Source organism: Gavialis gangeticus, unplaced genomic scaffold, assembly GCF_001723915.1.
Source record: "Gavialis gangeticus isolate Ggan-Ray unplaced genomic scaffold, GavGan_comp1, whole genome shotgun sequence".
NCBI lineage: Eukaryota > Metazoa > Chordata > Crocodylia > Gavialidae > Gavialis > Gavialis gangeticus.
Window position 1 is genome coordinate 75,209,604 of NW_017729022.1, and position 19,632 is coordinate 75,229,235.

The 19,632-nt window shown below is 40.5% G+C and overlaps 1 protein-coding gene across 1 annotated transcript in view; it reads right to left on the reverse strand.

Moving 5' to 3' along the window:
* Positions 1–234: 234 nt before the first annotated feature.
* KDM7A (lysine demethylase 7A) overlaps positions 235–19,632 on the reverse strand; it is a 69,543-nt gene continuing 50,145 nt past the window's right edge. Inside the window, exons 15-20 of the mRNA XM_019515826.1 lie at positions 17,678–17,775; positions 16,061–16,209; positions 15,697–15,905; positions 10,226–10,311; positions 6,247–6,523; positions 235–5,228 (exon numbers count right to left, since the gene is read on the reverse strand). Of these exons, the coding sequence (XP_019371371.1) occupies positions 5,134–5,228; positions 6,247–6,523; positions 10,226–10,311; positions 15,697–15,905; positions 16,061–16,209; positions 17,678–17,775 (914 nt within the window). The 3' untranslated portion in view covers positions 235–5,133. The remainder of the gene's footprint in view (positions 5,229–6,246; positions 6,524–10,225; positions 10,312–15,696; positions 15,906–16,060; positions 16,210–17,677; positions 17,776–19,632) is intronic.

A 19,632-nucleotide genomic window follows, 5' to 3' on the forward strand; every position in this document is an offset into this window, starting at 1 on the left:
GGAAAGGGAAGTAATTCCCTTCCAAATGAGATGCATTTCTCCCAGTTTATCAAGTTGATGGAAAACTAGGGATGCTTCACTGGAAGTCAAGCCTACACTTCAGTATAGTACCAAAATGTGTTGTTCTTCCCACTGTTCTTGAGCAAGTTTTCACCAAAATCAAAAAGTCAAATAAAGGGCACAGAAATCAGAACTAGAAACAGAATTAAGCATTTTTCCTCATAAGACATCCTGTACAGCTTTCTATATTTACACTTCAGCAAATAAGCAAAACCTGAAGAAATTGAACACTTTAGAGTGCTAAAATCAAAACATATGTAATACAACTTTTTAATTTCAATATTTAAAGTACAGAAAGTGGAAACTATGAATATCAAATACAAATTTAAACAAGCCACTTGCCCTCCCCTAGAATAATCAATGTGAGCTACTTATAGAAACTTACAAATTTAAAGTAAAATTGAAACAAAATAAATACTGTACATACATTTTCCCTGCCTGCAGGCAAAAGAGGATGGGAAATACTGTTATGAATTGAAAAAAAATGCTCTTAAAGCTGCAGCATCCCATTTCCCAGCCAAATATTCAACACAGTAGTGCGTTTCTGTAAAAAGGAAGACACACACACAAACCTCTATTCAGACAGACAAGCTAATATTTTCCACGGACATTCAAAAAAGGATAGAAATTAGATTATGACAGTAGAAAAGGGAGAGGGAAAAAGACAAAATGGGCCAGCAAAACATCACTATAAAATTAGTAAATATAGCCAAGAACTATCCCCATTTTTCAAATTTCATGGATTTTTTTAAAAAAAAAGAAATATCTGCAAAGCATGGCAAAGTTAGACATTTCCCAGCAGAAGTGATAATACATATTAATATAGTCTCTTAAAGTGATCCCTTTCACTCCCTTCCCACAGCATGAAACTCTTATGGCTTAATTTATATTAAAAGTAGAAAAAGTCCTTTTCAAAATGGAAATAGAGCTTCTGCAGAAGCATACACATTTCCTGATCAGTGCTACTTGTATTTCCCACCCACTGCATGACTCAGCACTTATTTTGCACCCAAAAGTAGGTTTCTGTTTTTTCTTTTTTTCCTTTTCTGGATAAATGGATGTTGCAGCTTTTAATCCAGTTTAATCACGAACAGTAAGGTCCTTGGTTCCATTTATACTTCTGCAAAATAAAACAGCTCTGGGTTCACTCAAACCCAGGGCCATGAACAGCTTTTAATGGTCTGGAAGTATTATGAAATGAGCTTTAAAAAGACACAGATTTCTGGTGGCAGGAAGGTTAGGAGGGGCACCAGCTATGGGATTTTACCTCCCCAGTAAGTTCTAGCCTTGGCTTTACTCAGATCCCACATTTACCAGCCACCAGTATCATTTCAGCCCCAGATTTATACTTCTACAAAAAGGTTTCAACATTTATGACAATGTCCTGGTGAATGAAGGCAGCCTATGCCATAGAACAAAGCTGGGGGAAAGCTGAAGCTCTCTAAAAAGGTGACCATGACACTGTGCTCTCTTAAAATTAATGCAAGTATTTCAGCTTTAAAAAAAAAAACAAAAAAACCCCACCTTTGATCTAAAAAAAAATAATTGTTAATTCTGAAAGTCCAACTGTTTTAAATGATTTCTTCAAGAATGACTTCATGTGGAATATTATAGGTTGCATAGGTAAACTACCTCAGAGGTCATTAAAGGCTACCTTGTAGCCAGGGTTTATTAGCAAGAATAGTAAAGGGAGAAAAGGGAAAGTTGCTGGAAGTCCGATATAATTTCTAGGTGGTTTCCCAGTCTCGTATTTTTCTTTTTTTAAATTACAAAACCTTGGGAATACAGAAAAGGGTAGAACTACAACGTATTTCATATAATTATTTTTCTCTCATTAGAAAGGTTGAGATAAAGTTAAATGTAGTTATTTAAAAAAAAATCCAAATTCTTTGTTATTTTTTTGAAAATATCCTCCTTGAAAACAGTTTTCATATGAAGATTCTGTCCCAGTTGTCCCGTCAGTGCTCTCCCCCTATCAATGCCCCCTCCCCCCACCCCCAGATCACCAAAAGTGAAATACTGGAAAAATATAGGGGGGAGGGGGGTCTCTTTCCAAAACTACAGCACCAGGTTCAGCCTATCTACAAACAATGTGGTGCAATAGTGTTTTCTTTAAGAACACAAAAACTTACCAATACACAAAGACACAAAAAAGTGAGGTCACCACATCCTCTTCATGAAGCTATCAAAAGGAGACTTGTTTGTTACCATCTATCAGGATAATTTCTTTTAAATGGATTCCTAAGATCCCCACCCCTTCCCTTCCCTCCCCCACACCTAAAAAGTCTAAAACTCTTAAGACAGACTTCTGCTGGAAGCATGAAACAAAGGAAAAGGAGATGAACCTAGGCCTATTGACAGCCTTTGACGAGAGTTTAGCATACTCACTACAATGGAAAGCCACGTTGAAAAGGAGGAAGAGAGAAAGGAAAGGGAACAACAAAATCTACAAACAGGTATTAAATATGTATGGGTCCAGCCAAATACTTTTTCCACTATGTAAAACTTTGATAATTAAGAGGTGGGGGTTTGGGAAATCTGCCAAAGCCAAGCCTTAGGGACGGCAGAAAGTTACGTTCTATATCCGAAACATCCTTCAACTCCAGATTCCCTAATGGCATATTTCTGTCTCAAAGGTAGTGCTCTCAGCACCTACATCTTTAAGGAAAGATCAGTCTCTATTCCTCTCCGGCTCTGCTTGAGGTCTCCTCAGAAATACCTGCGTCCGGTATAGCTCATGCACTTAAGTAAAGTAAAGTAAAAGGCAAGTATAATAAAAGTAGGCAGACAATAAGTGGAAAGCAGTCTGCCTTGGCATGCTAAAAATGGAACAGTTGCTCAAAGCCCAGCTAATATGAACTGGCTTCCTGGAGACTGTATAAACAGATCAATTAAGCTTTACACGCTTCTTTGAAAATATAACAGAAGACGGTTAAAATATACTCTCTATTGACCACTGCTGACTGGAAAATTCATCATCACCTGAGAACAAATAGTTACAGTCAATAGTAGAGTAATTGCTTTCCGTCTTCTGCTTCTTCATAACCAGTGAGCATCTCATTACTTTTTCTCCCAGCACCTGAACAAAGTTACCAGTGCATAATGAGGAAACAAATTACAGACTGACAAAGAAAGCTTGAACTCATCTAAAGTGTTAGTTGGCCACAGAGCAACAAAAAAGTCAATTAGTTTTCACGCAAACCATTATAAAATGAAGATAATGTAATTTAAAAGCAGAGCAGGAGATAAGAGAATCAGGTAATAATCTTCATATCCTGGAAGAACTCAAACCAGGTATCTGACCTATTCATAGCCAACTTATATTTTGTTATTTCACAATTCAAAAATGGGATGACAATGTGCTAAACAGTTATCACTTTTCAATCAGGAAAACCTGATAAAAAATATTTCCATATATTTTTAAGGGTATTATTTGTATTCTAATCTGAATGTATACAGAAATATAAGACTACAGGTAAATTTCTGAAAAATCTAACTGAATTTGCTTTTAAAGACAGCAAGAGAAAAAAAGGTAGATGGGCAAAATAGTAAGTGTAATTAAGACCATTCAAAAGATCTGGTAGCCAAAGCAAACTTTGTCCTCCCTCAGACAAAATCCCAGTGGGTATTCCTAGCATATCTAAGCTTTAGTTTTGGCTGGACCCTGCAAAATGCCCTTTTCCCAGAATCAAGTAAAGGAATTTCCCTCTCCACCTACAAAAAAAATTAAATAATTTAAATTTTATATTACAGAAAAATACAAATTTAAAATCAAAGTTATTTACATGTAATTCAGACTTGGCATTTTCTATCAGCTGTGTAAAGCATGACAAATGGTTATACTGAGATCAGCATGCTACTTAACTCAACACTTACATGTGCACCATTAAAGACTTGAATTAGCTGTCCTGTGCAGCCTCACAAGCAGTGCACATTCTCCTACCTCCTTAGACCCTCAATTAAAACGTATTTTTAAACACACAGCTGGTTCTCACCAACAGTAGTGCTCCCTCCGTGCCACGTTAAGTCATTTGCCAAATCTTAATTCTGCAATTTAAAGAGTTATTTTTTCAACCCAAACAATTCTTCTGAAACAAAAAACTTAGCCAGTTGCATCACACTCTCTCACCTCCCCTACAAAAAATATATAGCTGCTCTTGGTACCAACATTTAAACTAAGTATAAATAAAAGTTTCTGGGAATTTCCTTATTTTATTCTTAAAGGGAAAATAATAATCATCATCACCACCCTGTCTGGGACAAAAAAACCCACTAAAATCAGGAAGAACTGGGGAAAGGGGTGCAATTTAAGACATGCCAGCTATTGAACTGGGTTCTCCTAGCAGACAGAAGCACCTTTGCTGGTTCACCAAAATAAATGGAGAAGTATCATGGATAGTAGGAAAAGCAGGTCAAATTAACTAAGTTGGCAGAGACATGCACCTTACAAGTCAATAAAAGCCCAGCCAATAGCTTAAAGACCAGGAAAAAAAAATACAATACAATTCCATTTGCCTTAATTTAAAATAATCAATAATGCATCACATCCCTATTTAAGACTATAACCTGAATATCAAATTTGGGAGTCCAGACTAATCACCATTAATGTGGCTCTCCACTGCACCAAACATACATTAAATCAAGAACAATTAAAACCTTCACATTCTGAAATCTAAATTAATAACCCTCAAAAAGTCTTCCAAATAAATAGTTTTAAAAAATGAATTTAAAGGTTGTCAAGAACTGTCAAATAAATTATTGATAAACCACCTTCATAATCCTCCCCTCATGAATTAGCTCAGACACTATCAGCAACAAAACAATATTCAAGCCCTGATGAGAGACTGCTTCCCAGTCCATCGTCTCTCTAAAGATTCCCCATTCCCAAATGGTTATTGCTGAGCAGGTGTGGCACAGTGAAAATGCAGCATTGGATTTTTTGTTCATCAGGCAGTGTTTTACATGGTACATGCAAGTTTGCTTCAGGCAGAGGAACAGCAGCAGCTCCAGGCTCTGTTGACCTCAATACTGGTCTGTGTAGGAAAGACAGCAGTAGTAGTAGTAGCAGCTACATCAAACAAAGAAGCGTGCATGGCCATTTCGGTTGAGCTTTAGGATCTTCCCAAGGCGCTGTTTGGCAGTTGCCATTCCTTTCTTTGGACGCTTGCCTGAAATATTGAAACTAGTGTTACTGATTACATTTCTTAAAAAAGAAGTTAAGATGAGAGAAATCAAGGTGTAATATAGTTCATCAGTGAGATCTATAACTTAATTACTTTCTTGCATTGCAGTTCATCTGTCTGCTTGTCTGGGATGCTACAAGCACACATTTGTATGACATTCAGTTATTTTCCTGAAGCATACAGTATTCACTTTATTTATCCCATGTACCTTTTCCACCTCCCAAACCGAGGTGCGTGTTTTAATGGCAGCATGGGAACATGGAAATGGCTGCTGGGGACTGTGCCATGTGAAGGAGGGACGGAGTCCACTCCTCAGCATCATTTACCTTCTCTCTACAGTTCTACAGCTAGGAGTTAAACCCCCTCACAGCTGCTGCCAAAACAGCAGTAGCTTTTGGCTGAGCAGCCAAAAGATGCTACCAAGTCATGTGTTGATTCTGCCTTCCCAAAACAAAGCATACATCTTATCTAGGAGCACATGGAATATAAGTAAATACAGCTTTGACTGTATATTCCTAGTGCAAGCCAGAAAGATGCATTAATCTGAACTATCCAAATTACATTCTTCTCTTGTATTTGTAGTCCTTGAGTAAATTATACAAGTAGTAAGGCCATTAAAATACCTTCTGAGGTCTTGCACTTCATAAATCTCAACTCATAAAAACACGGGAAAGGAAAAAATAAACAAACATACAAAAAAGGTATCCTCCAAAATGTTTATCTAGAGGTTAGTAACACTGACTGTGCTACTAACCTCTAAAAGCTCAAACAGGATACATGACCCATTAAAATCCTTCTTTTTTCCTTTTTTTTTTTTTTTTTAAACTCCTACTCGATACCTTCTGTACAGCAAAAAGTGCCTGCCTGAAAGATGATACTCAATGTCTGTTATCAGTTCTTTTTTTGCAGCTTCTGCTTCAAGTCAGTTTTCTGAAATGTATACATGAATCAAAAGAGGAAATAAAGCTTTTTATGGGGAAAGGGCAATAGAGACAAAGGTTACCTTTTGTTGCTTGGTTGTTGATAGGGGGTGGATTTGATGCTGGCCTCTTGGTTGGGTGAAGAGGTAGAGACATGGATGTCTCACCATATGGCCTGTCAGGGCTGAGGCTGCCATCACTCAGCCGGCACTCCCCTTGAATCAGGCTGGAGTCTCGCATACATTTGCCATGCTGGAAGCTCAAGCCATTGCTGTGCATAAAATTTTTATTTTCCTGAACCTTGTGACTGGCTTCTGATGCACTTTCCTTCTTAATATATTTCTGAGCTTTACTTGTATCCTGGAGCAGACAAGGGGGGGGGGGGAGAGAAGTCCCATATGAAAATTTATAATTACTAGATGCAATTGTCTTGTAATTCTTTTTACTCTAATAATGATCAAGTTAAGTATCTTTGAATGAAGATATAGGTCCACCAGGAATGCTGCCCTCTTTTAGTATGTATTTCCCCCTGTAATTTAAGGCCAACTGCATAATTGGGATGGAGCTATACAAGCTTTCAAATGCAAGAAATTCTCCTTCAAGTCACTAGAAATCCTTACTTTCTACATCATTTCAGGACCATCATGTCTATACCATCACTCAAACACTACTAATTATCTGCACTAGCAGTCGTGACAAGAAGCATCACTAACAGCAGTGACAAGAGTGATCTGCCCCTTAGAACCATTGGTTCAGCTAGCAAAGCCAGGAGACTTTGTACATGCATGCATGCTCTGCTTTTGGGGAGGAGAGGCAGCGAATGCTACACGCATCCAAGCAGAGGGTGGGAGTGGTTCCTGAACCAGGCTGGAAGGTGGGGAAGCAGCAGAAGCTGCAGCAGGCCAAAACGCTGATGTAAGGGAAAATATGGGAACAAAATAGTCCTGGTTTAACTGATGGCTTCTAACTATAAAAAAAGATGCAAATCACAGCCACTAAGTATTTAAATTGGCAAACTGTCTTCAGTATTCAGCAGTACAGAGAGCCAATTCTAAATCAGGAGCTAAAAAAAACAAAACTGAGAAATACCATGTAATTACCATGTTCCTGCAGAACACCAAAAGAGCATGCAATTAAAACATAGCTATTAACTACTATGGGTAGTCTGCAATTTAAAGTATTGCTAACATTTCTAGTCAAAATAAGCTTTAGGAGGTATGATACCCAGTATTTAAGATGCCAGGAGATACTGGAAAGCTCAGAGAATAAGATTTAAAACCTTTTACCCTCAAGGCCCCTGGCCTAAATCCACCCCAGATTAAGAACTCAAAGATGTTCCCATATGCTGGCTATTAAGTGGCCTATGCAAAATGACTTTGGCAGTCTCTGTTCAGTTCTCAGTTGGCAAGTGTTCACATCACAAACATTACTGGCACAACTGGCAACTCTGTGGGTAGTCTGAGTACAGATGACAAGGCAGCTGAATGAGGGAGCGCTTCCACAAAGCTGAACTGGGCAATATGAGGGAAAACTAGAAATTACTTTACGTTGCAAGTCTCTGCGACTGTACAGCCTGTCTCTGGCACCTTTCACAAACACTAAATTAACTACTTTTTTTTTTTTTTTTAAGGATAATATTGTAAGCCTCTGTAACAATTTTAAAATATACTTAGATATAACTGAGATGACTAGTGAAACAGAAAAAATTCAGGAACAAAGGAAAAAGACATGAGTCATCAATAGGCATATTCTTCTCCTTGGCATGCAGGCTATCAGAACTTTGACTAAAATACTATTTGATCAATACAGCTCCAAATATGTATGTTTTATAGTGCAACTATATATGCTTATTTGAGTGGTTAGTGCATAATGATGATGTTACTGCAATTATGCATTTTAAAGGGAAATATTTTTTCCAGGGTTTGCAAAAGACAAATATAATTTCACACTTCATTATGCCTGCTTCTACCATGTACATAATAATCCCAACACTTTCTATATTTTATACAAGCAGCAAGGGCTTTTCTGGTGATCTTTTAGTGGACCAACTATATGGTTCAGAGGGAGATGCGATTTTGCTGCTGCCCCCTGTAAAACCATAGTATGCAGTTATTCCTTGAACTAGATTAAGGCTCTTCAACACCCTTGCCGCCAGCTATATGCTGTGGGGTCAGACCCCTGGAATTCCTCCTGGCAGCACACAGCCACCCTGCTCCCCCAACCCCATCTGACTGTGCAATAGATGACTGCATGCTGGCTCTTACAGGCCACATAGGGCCTGTGGACAATTTGTACAGCCCTGAACTAAATCAATCTTTTTGTGGGTTTTTTGGAAAATACTGTTTAAAATCAGTATGTTCCAAATGAATCAACTATCATGGTTCCCCTGTTTTACCTGTGGCAGGCTAAGGCATCAGGTCTACGTTGTGTGCCAGGGTTGACACTAGTCTTATGTACAATTTAGATTATGGATTTTATAGGATGGTTTGGAGGGGGATGATCTTGCCTCAGGCAGGGGGTTGGACTACATGATCTCTGAAGCGTTCCTTCCAGCCCTTCTTCTATGATTTTATGATAAAGAAAAAAATATCTTCACATACCTTAATTGTATATTAGAGGAGATTTAAAATGATACTAGTGGAAAAAAAATCACATTTGGATTACTGTAGATGAGACTACAGTTGACCGTTCTGGTTATGTTGCCAGCTTGATGCTTAGAAAAACTCACTGTTGGGCCTGGAAAACCTCACATTTTGACTTCAAAAGAGTATTGGAGAAGACAAATCATGCGACTAGCATCTTTTTATGAATGACACTATACATTTACTTCAGCCTAACTCTACAGCCAGCAGGAAAAAGAAACCACATCTTCTGATTACATATGCTGCAGTCTATATGCTGAAAGCAGCAACAGCACTGCAGGCATTCTGTCCACACCTAATACATTTTACCTGTTTGGCGCATGGTCTCACTCAGGCTGCTAAACAAAATCAGACTTCAAATTTCCATTTGTCAATTCTTACCATTAAGGTTGAAAACTGTTTGTAAAAGTACCACTACGAAGACATTCTGCTTGCGTGATTGGTTTGACCCAGCATGACAGTTTTTATGGTCTTGCATGCCCCTAACACCAGAACCTATGAGGAACTTGGCTAACTGCACACCTAATTTATGCTCAGTATTTCAAAGACAGGCAAAATAGCAGCTGTTCTGATGGTGGTGGAGCACCCTCCTTCAGTGATACAAATGGCTTGCAATGACAAAGTCAAATTCTCCTGCTCTATCAGAGGTGAAGCAAGGAGCTTGAGATGTGGCATTTTTCAATACATAATTACTTTGACCAAATCAAATAAGTTGAAGAACATCTCACCTTTGCTCCACATGACCCCAGCCAGCAAGTAAGACAACTGCAAAGACTTTTGAAGAACCACCCCTGAACATGAAGCACTGTTAGCTGGATGATACTGGTCTGGAATTACCAGAATAAGTACCAGCTATACTAGCTCCTGTTTCCAAGTTTTGCCTTGTAACATCTGTGGGCATTAAGAGATTTCCCAGTGCACAAACTCATCTCAACTGAGAAGCACCATAGATTAACATAGGAAAACCTGAGAGAAATACTAGTTACATATGGTGAATCAAATTATTGTGCAGGTAAGTAAAAGGACATAATAATAGGCATATCCTAACATGTACCCAAATATTTTGAATGAAATATTTTCTAGTTTACATGGATGAGTACCAAAGTGAACATTTTTATATTTACATTTCATGGTATTTTTCATTTTCTGTGTAATGAACTTTGAAGTGGATATTTCTACTATTTCAAGTGCATACTTCATCATTTTAGTACATAGGTACATTCAAAGTTTTAGAGTTCTTTTTCTGCACATATATCCCATGTCTGGGCATCAGTTACTAGCTCCATAATAATCAATCAGTAATTCTGATATGTAATAAGGAGATCCCTTTTCCAGTTTTACTGGTCTAGCATTCAGTTGACAACTGCATATTTTTTTCTGTAACAAGGGTGTAAAATTTTTGTTTTGTTTTGTTTTTTACCTGAGGAGTAATCCTGGAAGCTTCATTTAGCTGCTTAGCCCACATTGATGTACCCAAGTCGCTCTCTTCTTCCTTCATGGGCCTACCTAAAGAGATGTTTAACAAGATTAAAACTTTGAAACCTATAAGTGTGACCCAGGGAAAGAAGTTATTAACAACTAAATGACATGGAAAGAAAAGAACCGTGGACAAATTTCCTAGCTATTTACCTGGTAACGCTAACACCTGTAATATATTCAATCACCACAGCACTTGCTCCTCCCCGCCCCCTCTACACACAGTGAAAAATTCTTTCTTCCTCTCCATACCTATTCCAAGTTTCCAATAGACCAAAGTTCCTGCAGAATGTCCATATGGAGGATGAACGCGACTACATGGTTCCAAAAGTACTGACAGGCAGTGTGCCCTCATTGCTATATTACCAAATAATGCATGATGGATGCTTTCTTCATAAATTTCAACCATTTCAAGGGCACATCCACACATACAGGCATGTGTGCTTGCAGCAGCTCAAGTAGCAGTGGCACAAATTTGTGCCTCAGCACACGTGCCTGAACATTCACTTTGGTGTGGGGCAAATGGACCCTGCCCAGCTCCTCCTGGATCTTCAGCCAGGGGAAGCTAGAGGCTGAAGCCAGCACCTGTGCTGGCCCCAGAAGTATAAAAAGCTGCCCTGGCAAGCAGCAAAGGGATACTTGCCCTCAAGTGCTTCCGAGGCCTGGCTAGTTGGTATTTGGGGACATTAGCCCCCCTTGTGCCAGCTGGACTGCTGAAGCAACTCTAACCCAGAGTGACCCCAGCCCCCCTACAGCAATCTGGAAATGCGGGTTGCTGCCTTGCTGTGACCTGCTGCCACCTACGACAGCATCTGCCCCCTTGGACCTGCAGCCCCATGGCGACATGCCTGCCAGATCCAGACAGAGACCACACAGCTGCCTAGGCTGTGGTATAAGGACTGCAAAGCTGCCTGCACCTGTGGGCCAGCTACCAATGGGCCATGCCTGCACAGCTGGCCTTTAGGCAGCACTGCTGTCATGTATTCTGTTGCCCCGCTCTATTATCTGGGTAGTTACTGCCTAGAAGATGTGCTCATTGTGGTGGCCATCTTTGAACTTTTGAAGTGTGTCCTCCTGGCCCCAAATGGCCAGGAGATCAGCCACCTCATCTGCCCTCCAGCTGCGTCCCTGGCATTCCCTTTTTAAAAACTGCAAGTTATCTGACAAAAAAAAACAAAAACAAAACAAACAAAAAACAAAAAACCAAATTCTCTCATTAAAATACCCGAAGTCTGTGTTTTTCTGTGATTAAAATGAAACACCACTATTCTGAGAGAGAGAAATACATTGATCAATCAGTTGGGCAATGTTTGATATATTTACAATTTTAAAGCAAATTTGGAAGCCTACCAATGCTTCTATCATCATAATGAAATAAATTCTAAATATCTTTACACTTTGATGTTTGGTTTTTATCACAGAAAAAAAACAGAGCTGCCCCTGCCCCATTCATTCACCAGGATGTGGGGACAAGCTGCAGCTGGACCTGCAGCTGCTTTGTGGCACTGAGCAGCACTGATATGCCAGTGCCCTGCCCTTGCCCCTCACTCCCAAACCACAGCCCCATCAGTGCCCCTCAACTCCCAACCCACAGCCCATGCCTACCTACTACTCAGTCCCTCCCCACAGCAGCTCCATCTCAGCACCAGGACATGGGTCCAGCTGTAGCTATTCCACCTGCTGCTTTGTGGCCCTTCTGCTCCCTGTGCCCAGACTCCAGCAATCTCCATGCCTTTCCCGGGACGCCCTTGATTGAGGCTCATGACCTTTCCTTCCAGGACAGCTTCCCCCTACACAGGCTGCTCTGCAAGGCACTCCAAGCCTGGCTCCGGCAGATTCTCCTACCTAGAGCACCCCCCGATCCCCTACCTCCATCTTTCTCTCTCAAACCCCTGCTGCCACCCCTGGCCCATCACACATACCCATAGACCCTGCTGCCACCTCAATCCCCCCGGCCCATCACACCTCCCCAAGTGGTTCCCAGGACCAGGAGCCCCCCCCAAGCTGGGACCACATAACCACACCAGTGCTGGGACATGGGTCAGGGCTGCAGTGCAGCAGTTGCCCCTGCAACTGTGGCTCCCACCAACAGGTCCTGTCCCAGCTGGTGGCTAGACATGCAGGGTGTGAGATTTGTAGAGGGAGATGCGGGGAGGATGCGAGTGTGGGGTTTGTGGGTAGACAGTGGGGGTTTCATGGGTGGGTATGTGGGTAGGGGTGGGGGGTGGTTTGTGGGGGAGCAAGCCACTGCTGGGGAGACTATGCCTGCAGCAGGCCATGACCAAAAACACAAGGGCCCACTGCTGGCTGCTGCTGCAGGGTGAGCAGGCAACCAGGAGACCCACCCCCATACACAGTTGTCCTGTCCCGTCCCCTCATGTCTCTGCTTGCCTATGTCCACGCCACTGCTGCCAGCCTTGCCCTACTTCAATTTCCTTCAGCATACTGAGACAGCGTGCTGGAGCAGCAGGCATAGAGATGCATGCAGGAGCATGCTCCAAAGCAACTACAGGCTGGGTCCTCCAAAGAGACATTCTAACACCCGGTCAAAGAGTCTCTACACCTGCCGCATATGCTGCTTTTTTCTGCCATCAGGCATCTCTATACAGGTGTCTCTATGCCAGCCTGTGCCACTTTTTTGTTGCGTTTTCTTTTGCTATCGGATTTCCCGGTATCAAACTTACGAGTCTGCGCTGCAAACAGAACAGTTTTTCATTCCTGGAGTGCCTCCTGTGGCACCTCAAACTGCTTTGAGATGCCACAACAGACATGTGCTCATTCATCTGGACACAGCCTAAGAGTCCACACAGAGGTGCAAGCTTTTTATTTTTCTAACTCACATTCAACACTAGCTTCTTGTTTTGTCTCACTTAACTGCTGCTGTGCTGTACATGTACAAGAAAGGAAAGAGGCCCTACCCCGAGGATAACAATCAACATTTCTGTGCAAGAGAGTGAAAACTAACACTGCTGGCTTTTGTTAAAAAACAAAAAACAAAAACACCTCATGTCCCAGGCTACACTAGGACCACAGTTCAACTGAGGTTTGAATAGCTGACAGGGTTTAGCTATGAAAAAAGTCAAGTGTGGGATGGGAGAAGAACAAAATTTGCATCAGGCAAGCCACGGCCCTCTTGGCCAGTGCAATTTTACTTAGAGGACTGACACCTCTTCCACTCTGACATTATTTCTAACTTTGGCTAAAAGACAGGTGGGGAAAAAAAAACAAACAAACTATATGGTAGGTTACCTTCTCATTTCTGAGAACACCTGTGGCCTCACTCATCAGATTTTATTGCTTGAAACGATACTGAACTTTCCTATTGTGTAGAGAAGTAACATTTTTTGAATGTATTATATTAATTGCACTCATACTTGGCAAATCATCTTAGGAGTTTTAGCCACACAGTTCTTCCTGTCTGATTAGCCAATCTGTACATGTCAGTCAGGCTGTGCTGCCATTTCCTTTTCCTTAAATGTGAAGGCTTTTCCAGAAAAGAAATCTCTTTCCATGCTAGAAAATGGATTGCTTTTTTAAAATTAAGCAATATGACTTCTTTCCTCATTGAGAAATCGTGTCACCATAGTTTTCTGTAATTCCCTGGATGCCTTCCTCTTTAAACTCCTCCGGATTTAATCAAAATGCCTTGAACTCTAGTCAGTCTGTTGGGGTTTTTTTTGACAGCCCTGAGAGAATTATTATGCCTGAACCATTTTAACCAATATCAGCTCCCAAGCTTGTGACCAAAATAAGTTCTTTCTGTACAAATTCTTCTACAAAGTAGTGGTTTTGCCTAACAAATAAAAGTAATGAGACTACTTTGGAATTACTTTGTTTTTTCAGACTGGCTGATACCCAAAGATGAATGAAAAGAATAAAGTTCTGTAGCAGTAAGAATCAAGGCAAGATGAGCATCCCAAGGAGTCTTAAAAGACAACACTTAGAACTTTGTTTCTGCTGAAACCAGTCTCAATGTAGGCATAGCCTTTGATTACCTCCTTGGGAAGTGGATTCTCTCTTTCCCCCTACCTACACAGCCAGGCAAATCATAGAACCTGCTGGCTACAATTTTTTGTTGTTTATCAATAATGTTTACGCTTGAAGGAACTGAATTAATATAACTTGTCTTTGTAAACAGATAACTGAAGAAAGGATGCTGTAGATTCCTTTTCCTTGCAGACCTACTGCTGAGATCCTCCAAGAATTCTGTGATGATCCCTGTAGAAGTCAACAAATTTGACGGTCGGGATTTGCAAGAGAGAAACCAATTACTATAAACATGGAGTGATTTTGTGCAGAATAAACACAGGTTATTTAAGTCTAATGATGTTAAAAGGACTTTGCTGATGCCCAAAGACTTTGATACAATTGTTTAGGAATGCAACTTCCAGGACCCACAAAAGATTCTTCCACATCCACCTGGAGGCACTGTTGAACCACAAAAGCAATGAGCATTTCCAGTTCCAATCTGTACACAATGTTATGCTTCTATCCTAAATTCTATTTTTGAGATTAAAAAACAAAACAAACAAAACCCCCACAAAACCTCTGTTTCTATAGACCATTTCAATTCCATTACATATTTCTTTCTAGCTCAAAGACACATTTTCTCCAGGATAATTCATTCTTAAAGACACAATTATTGATGCCATTCCAGGGGTACAGCAGCTCTGGACAAGACCTGGATTTAGTCATGTATTGATCTTTGTCTATAATGTGGAATATGGGGATACAGAGATGTCCTCTGAATCTGCTTCCTAATAATCAAAGTCTGAAGTACTTTCTCCTTCTCCAAAGTTTTCTTCTACAACGATCAAAATACTGTGGAGGACAAAATGAATGCCTGTTCTTGCAATAAATTCTGAATTTTCCTCTCCGTTTCAGAGGTAGAGTTTTACTTTGTCAGCTGATTCAGATATAGCACTTTCCAGGGTTCACCAACTGCTCATCCCTTGAGTATATGAAAGCTGCCAATAGCTGCATGGCCTTTACATCTAGACTTCAGGAAAATGCCATATGTGCCTTTTAGAGAGAACACTTAAAAGCCATCAAGCCAATTGAGAATTCTAAGAATATCTAGTGAGACGCACCATGAAAGCAGAACCATGGAGATCATATGAACTATTGCATTTAGCTCACCCCCCTCCACCCCCCAGAGGGGATTATAGCTTTTAGTTCATTCATCCACACCAGTGTGACTCTTGTAAAAAGGCTGATGAAACTTTTAAAGTGAATGCTTAGGCCTAATGGAAACTAGGCTCCCAGTTTTCCGAAGTTCTGAGCACTGTTATATCCCACTGACTTTTCAGAAGTAGTCTAGACTTATTTAGGAATTTAACTTTAAGCATTTATTTTTGAAAATCTTAGCCCTAGCAAAACAATGAAGAGTAGCAGTGATGGTTAATAAGTACCTACCACATTCTATTGTTTTATGACTCTGGGATGGCTGCCTGTCCTTATGTCTACTTCTGGGGTAGCTTTTGTGTTCCTGAAGAGAGGTTCTTTTATCTGTGCAGTCTGTGCTTTGCGTATGACTTGGTAAACATGTGGTATAGTGCAATCCTGCCATAGAAAGCATGCCCTGAATAGCTTCTTCCTCTGTACTTGTCGAGGTAGGACATTCCCTAAGGCAAAAAATAGGTAAGACAGTGAAAAAGGAAATTTTAAGTTTTACTAAAATCTATTTATCAATTTTACTTTCGTGTTAAAAAAATTATGAAAATTTTACTTTGAAAAGTTCAGATCAAATTTATAAGCCTCCCTGCATCACTTTACTTACCTTTTACTTGGAGTTTCATTTCTAAATGGCTTCTGAGTAGTTTGACAGAGGTCCCTTGTTATTTTATATTCCTCCTTGAAATTTGATGTCACCTCCTGTTTCTCTTCATCACCTGAGCTTGCTGAGTCCTCTGCAGAGGAATCTTTTTGCTAGAACAAGGGAAAATAGTACACAGACTGGTTGTCATGGATCTTAAAGTGACTGTATTCTAATCTATGTTCAGAAGTTTTAAATCTTTGAATTGATCCAGTTTTCATAAATAAAAAGTGCATGTAAGTTCTATAACATGACCACAGTAATAGAGATCTTGTAGCTCAGATTTAATAAAATTCAGCAAGGAAGTCTGAAACCAAGTTTCAGGAAAATATAGCCAAGACCCAAAGTCCCTAGGAAAAAAACCCCAAATAAAAATTGTTATTTGGGAGGGGAGGCTGTTTAAGCCTCAAATATTTTTTAAAAGGGAAACTGACCTTTAAACTATATCCAGCTCACCTTTATCAAATCATCCATCACTTGATATTCATTTCACCTTACCTGTATTGTACTTTACTGTGGTAACTGCCCACGTGCTTGCTGTTGCCTCACGGCAAAATGGAAATCACAAGGCAGTAACTAACACATTATGGGCTAGAATACTACAGTGTAGATTCCACTTACCATGCTGAAAGATCATGTGGTTAGGCAGCTGCTGCAGAGCAGGTGACATGTAGTAAGTCCCTGTTCCTTTTACCCTACAATAAATGTGTATATCCATAGCCTACAACACTTCTAACATTAAACAATATCCCTTGCTTGATTCCATAATGGCAGAAAACAATTGAATGCATGCTGAATTTATACTACTGATTACAGGTATCACTCAGTGCACTGGAATGTGTTCAGCATAAATGCATTTTCTTGAAAGAACATGTATACTACACAAGAGCCTCAAAAAAGGTATTTAGGCACCAATGCCCATTTAGCTGAATAGGAACTGGGTACTCAAGCTTAAGGAAACCAAAGGAATACAAATATTTTTCCCAACCTACTTCCATTTATATACTGCTAATACTAAAACTAAATCCCATTCCTCATACTTGGCTGTGTTATAAAAAAAAAAGTAGCTAAGCTCAAATCTTTCCCCATCCATACTACATTCTAGAGTTCTTAACCTGAGACTGCTCAAAACTATACCCCAGATCCACTGCAACTCACATCCATCTCCTGCCCTTTGTTATCCCATCTGAACAAAAGACCTGCCTCAATGAGTCAGCCCAATTCACTCAAACCTATCTTTGCAAGACCTTGTCCCAAGTGCATTCCAAGCAAACACTGCCAGCTGTTACCTACTTTCCTTATTAGAGCCCATGATGCACTTATGGTCCTTTTTACCATATACACAATTCCTATGTGAACAAACTTTCAAAGGCTTTTGAGAACAGACAGACATTGCTCAAAACAATTTTATCTCGCCATTCCATTAGAATGGATAGGAGAATCAGGCAGGCAGCAGAATTAGGTAAGCAGGTTTTTTTTTTTTAATATTTGTCCAAATTGATTATGAACAATTAAAAAAAATAAAACAAAACAGCTTCAATTCTCATTTGATGAACTGTCATGACCTTCTCTAGCTTTTACCTGGGTAGTGCAATCAGGCTCAGATTCTTCCGAATCAGATATATCAGAGTATTCCGAGGATCCATTCCTGAGTTCTGATTTCACACTTTCAAAGAACACTGTAGGGGGAGAAACTTATTAAATCAGTAACAAATATTAGGTGATCTGTCACCAAATTAAATTAGGTGATTTGACCTGTCAACACATTTCTACTGCCACAAGTCAACATCCGCCAACAAGAAAACCATCAGAATACATGGATAGTACACGTATCCCAGAAAGTGACACACCTCACCTGGTGCACCAAGTGCCCCCATTACAACTATGTGGGTGAAACCAGACAAAACGCAAGTAAACAACTGTGCACCAGAATGAATGATCACTAAAAAAACAAAGCAAACAAAAAACCAAAACAAACAAACAAAAACCAGACACTAGGTTTGAGAACATTTTTTCAGGCGTGATGAGGGAAGAGAAACACTCCCTGTCTGCCCTCACAGATCTTGTCCTCAAAGAAAAGCAACTCAATACCTTTATAAGACAAACATGGGAACATAAATTAATTAGCTTACTGGACATTAAAGTACCAGAAACTTAACACAGGTAATGACTTCAAAATGGGCCATTATAATCTGTCTGATATTAGTTAACCTCTGAACCCTCCTAAACAAATCTTGTTCTTCCATTATCAGTTTTTTACTGCATCTCCTGCCTATTCATTACATGATCATTTCTCCTATATCTTGTTTTTCTTACATATGGAGTTTTACATAAGCTTTTGCTCCATCTGCTACTTAACTCTGAGGCATCCTCTCCTCCACCAGAGGCCTGAAGAAAGATAATATGATACCCAGGGGCTCCTATACATGGCTGCTCCAATGTGCTATAATTGCCGCTCCAGCAGACTCCAGCATCACATGCATCAGTGTCCCCACGCTGAAAAATGGCAGTGGTGTACTTTAAACTAAAGCTCATTTGCTCCAGGTGCTTTAGTTAACACTGCTTTCAGAGCTGTGCTAATTAAAATGCCCCATTTTCTCCCACCCCACCTCCCAGAGCACATCTATAAATGCCCCAAAAGCCTATCCCAACCATGTGGTTGGTCCATTAAAAAGATATCATCCACAAGAATTCTTGCCACTATGAAAGGATGCAACACTCCAAAGACATGAATAAATTGAATGAACCACCCCTTACTCTTGTGCAGAGTTACTGCTATTGAGAAACTGCCATACAATGATATCATAGCTATAGATTATGTGATCACCATTACTAAACACCTGAGCTACGGACAGACATTGAAAAAGCCTGAGCCTGAATTGATTCAATGTGTGCAGGTTAGTTTAACCTGGCTAGGCTGAACCAATTTGTAACCATACAGATTCTCTCTGGACTGAGAAAATTCAGGCACATGCCTGCAGTGGCTCAGGCTAGAAGCTGGGGAGTGGGGTGCACTAGAACAGCCCTCCCTTCTCTTCTACAGTGCTAAGATGGGGGGGGGGGGGGGGGAAATGGCCAGGCCCCATCAGGACCTCTGATCAGGAAGGTCTGCCTGCACCATCCCAGGCTTTTCCCTGCTGGCTGCTCAAGGGCCAGGAGTGTTGCCAGACCCCAGACCCCTGCTAGCACTCTCAAGGGGCAAGGGGAGGTATGCAGGGCATGCCTCTGTTGATAATACAGAGTTTTTCAATCTACAGGCAAGCAAACCAGCCAAAAGCTGATAACAGTGTTTATATCACCACATCAGCAAAACAATAGCCTCTCTCCATTAGTTCAAGCTCTTCTTAAACAGCTTACCAGCTGACCTGTTGATTAGTTCCAAAAAGCTCTAAGCAGTCACTGTTCTGTCTGCCTGTCTCAGTGGAATTGGAGACACACACAGACCTCTTGGCATTAGCTAGCATACCACATGCCTAGGGTCCATAAGGCTGGGATGGGATTCCTGCTTGAGCAGTGTGGGTTGGGGGGGGGGGGGG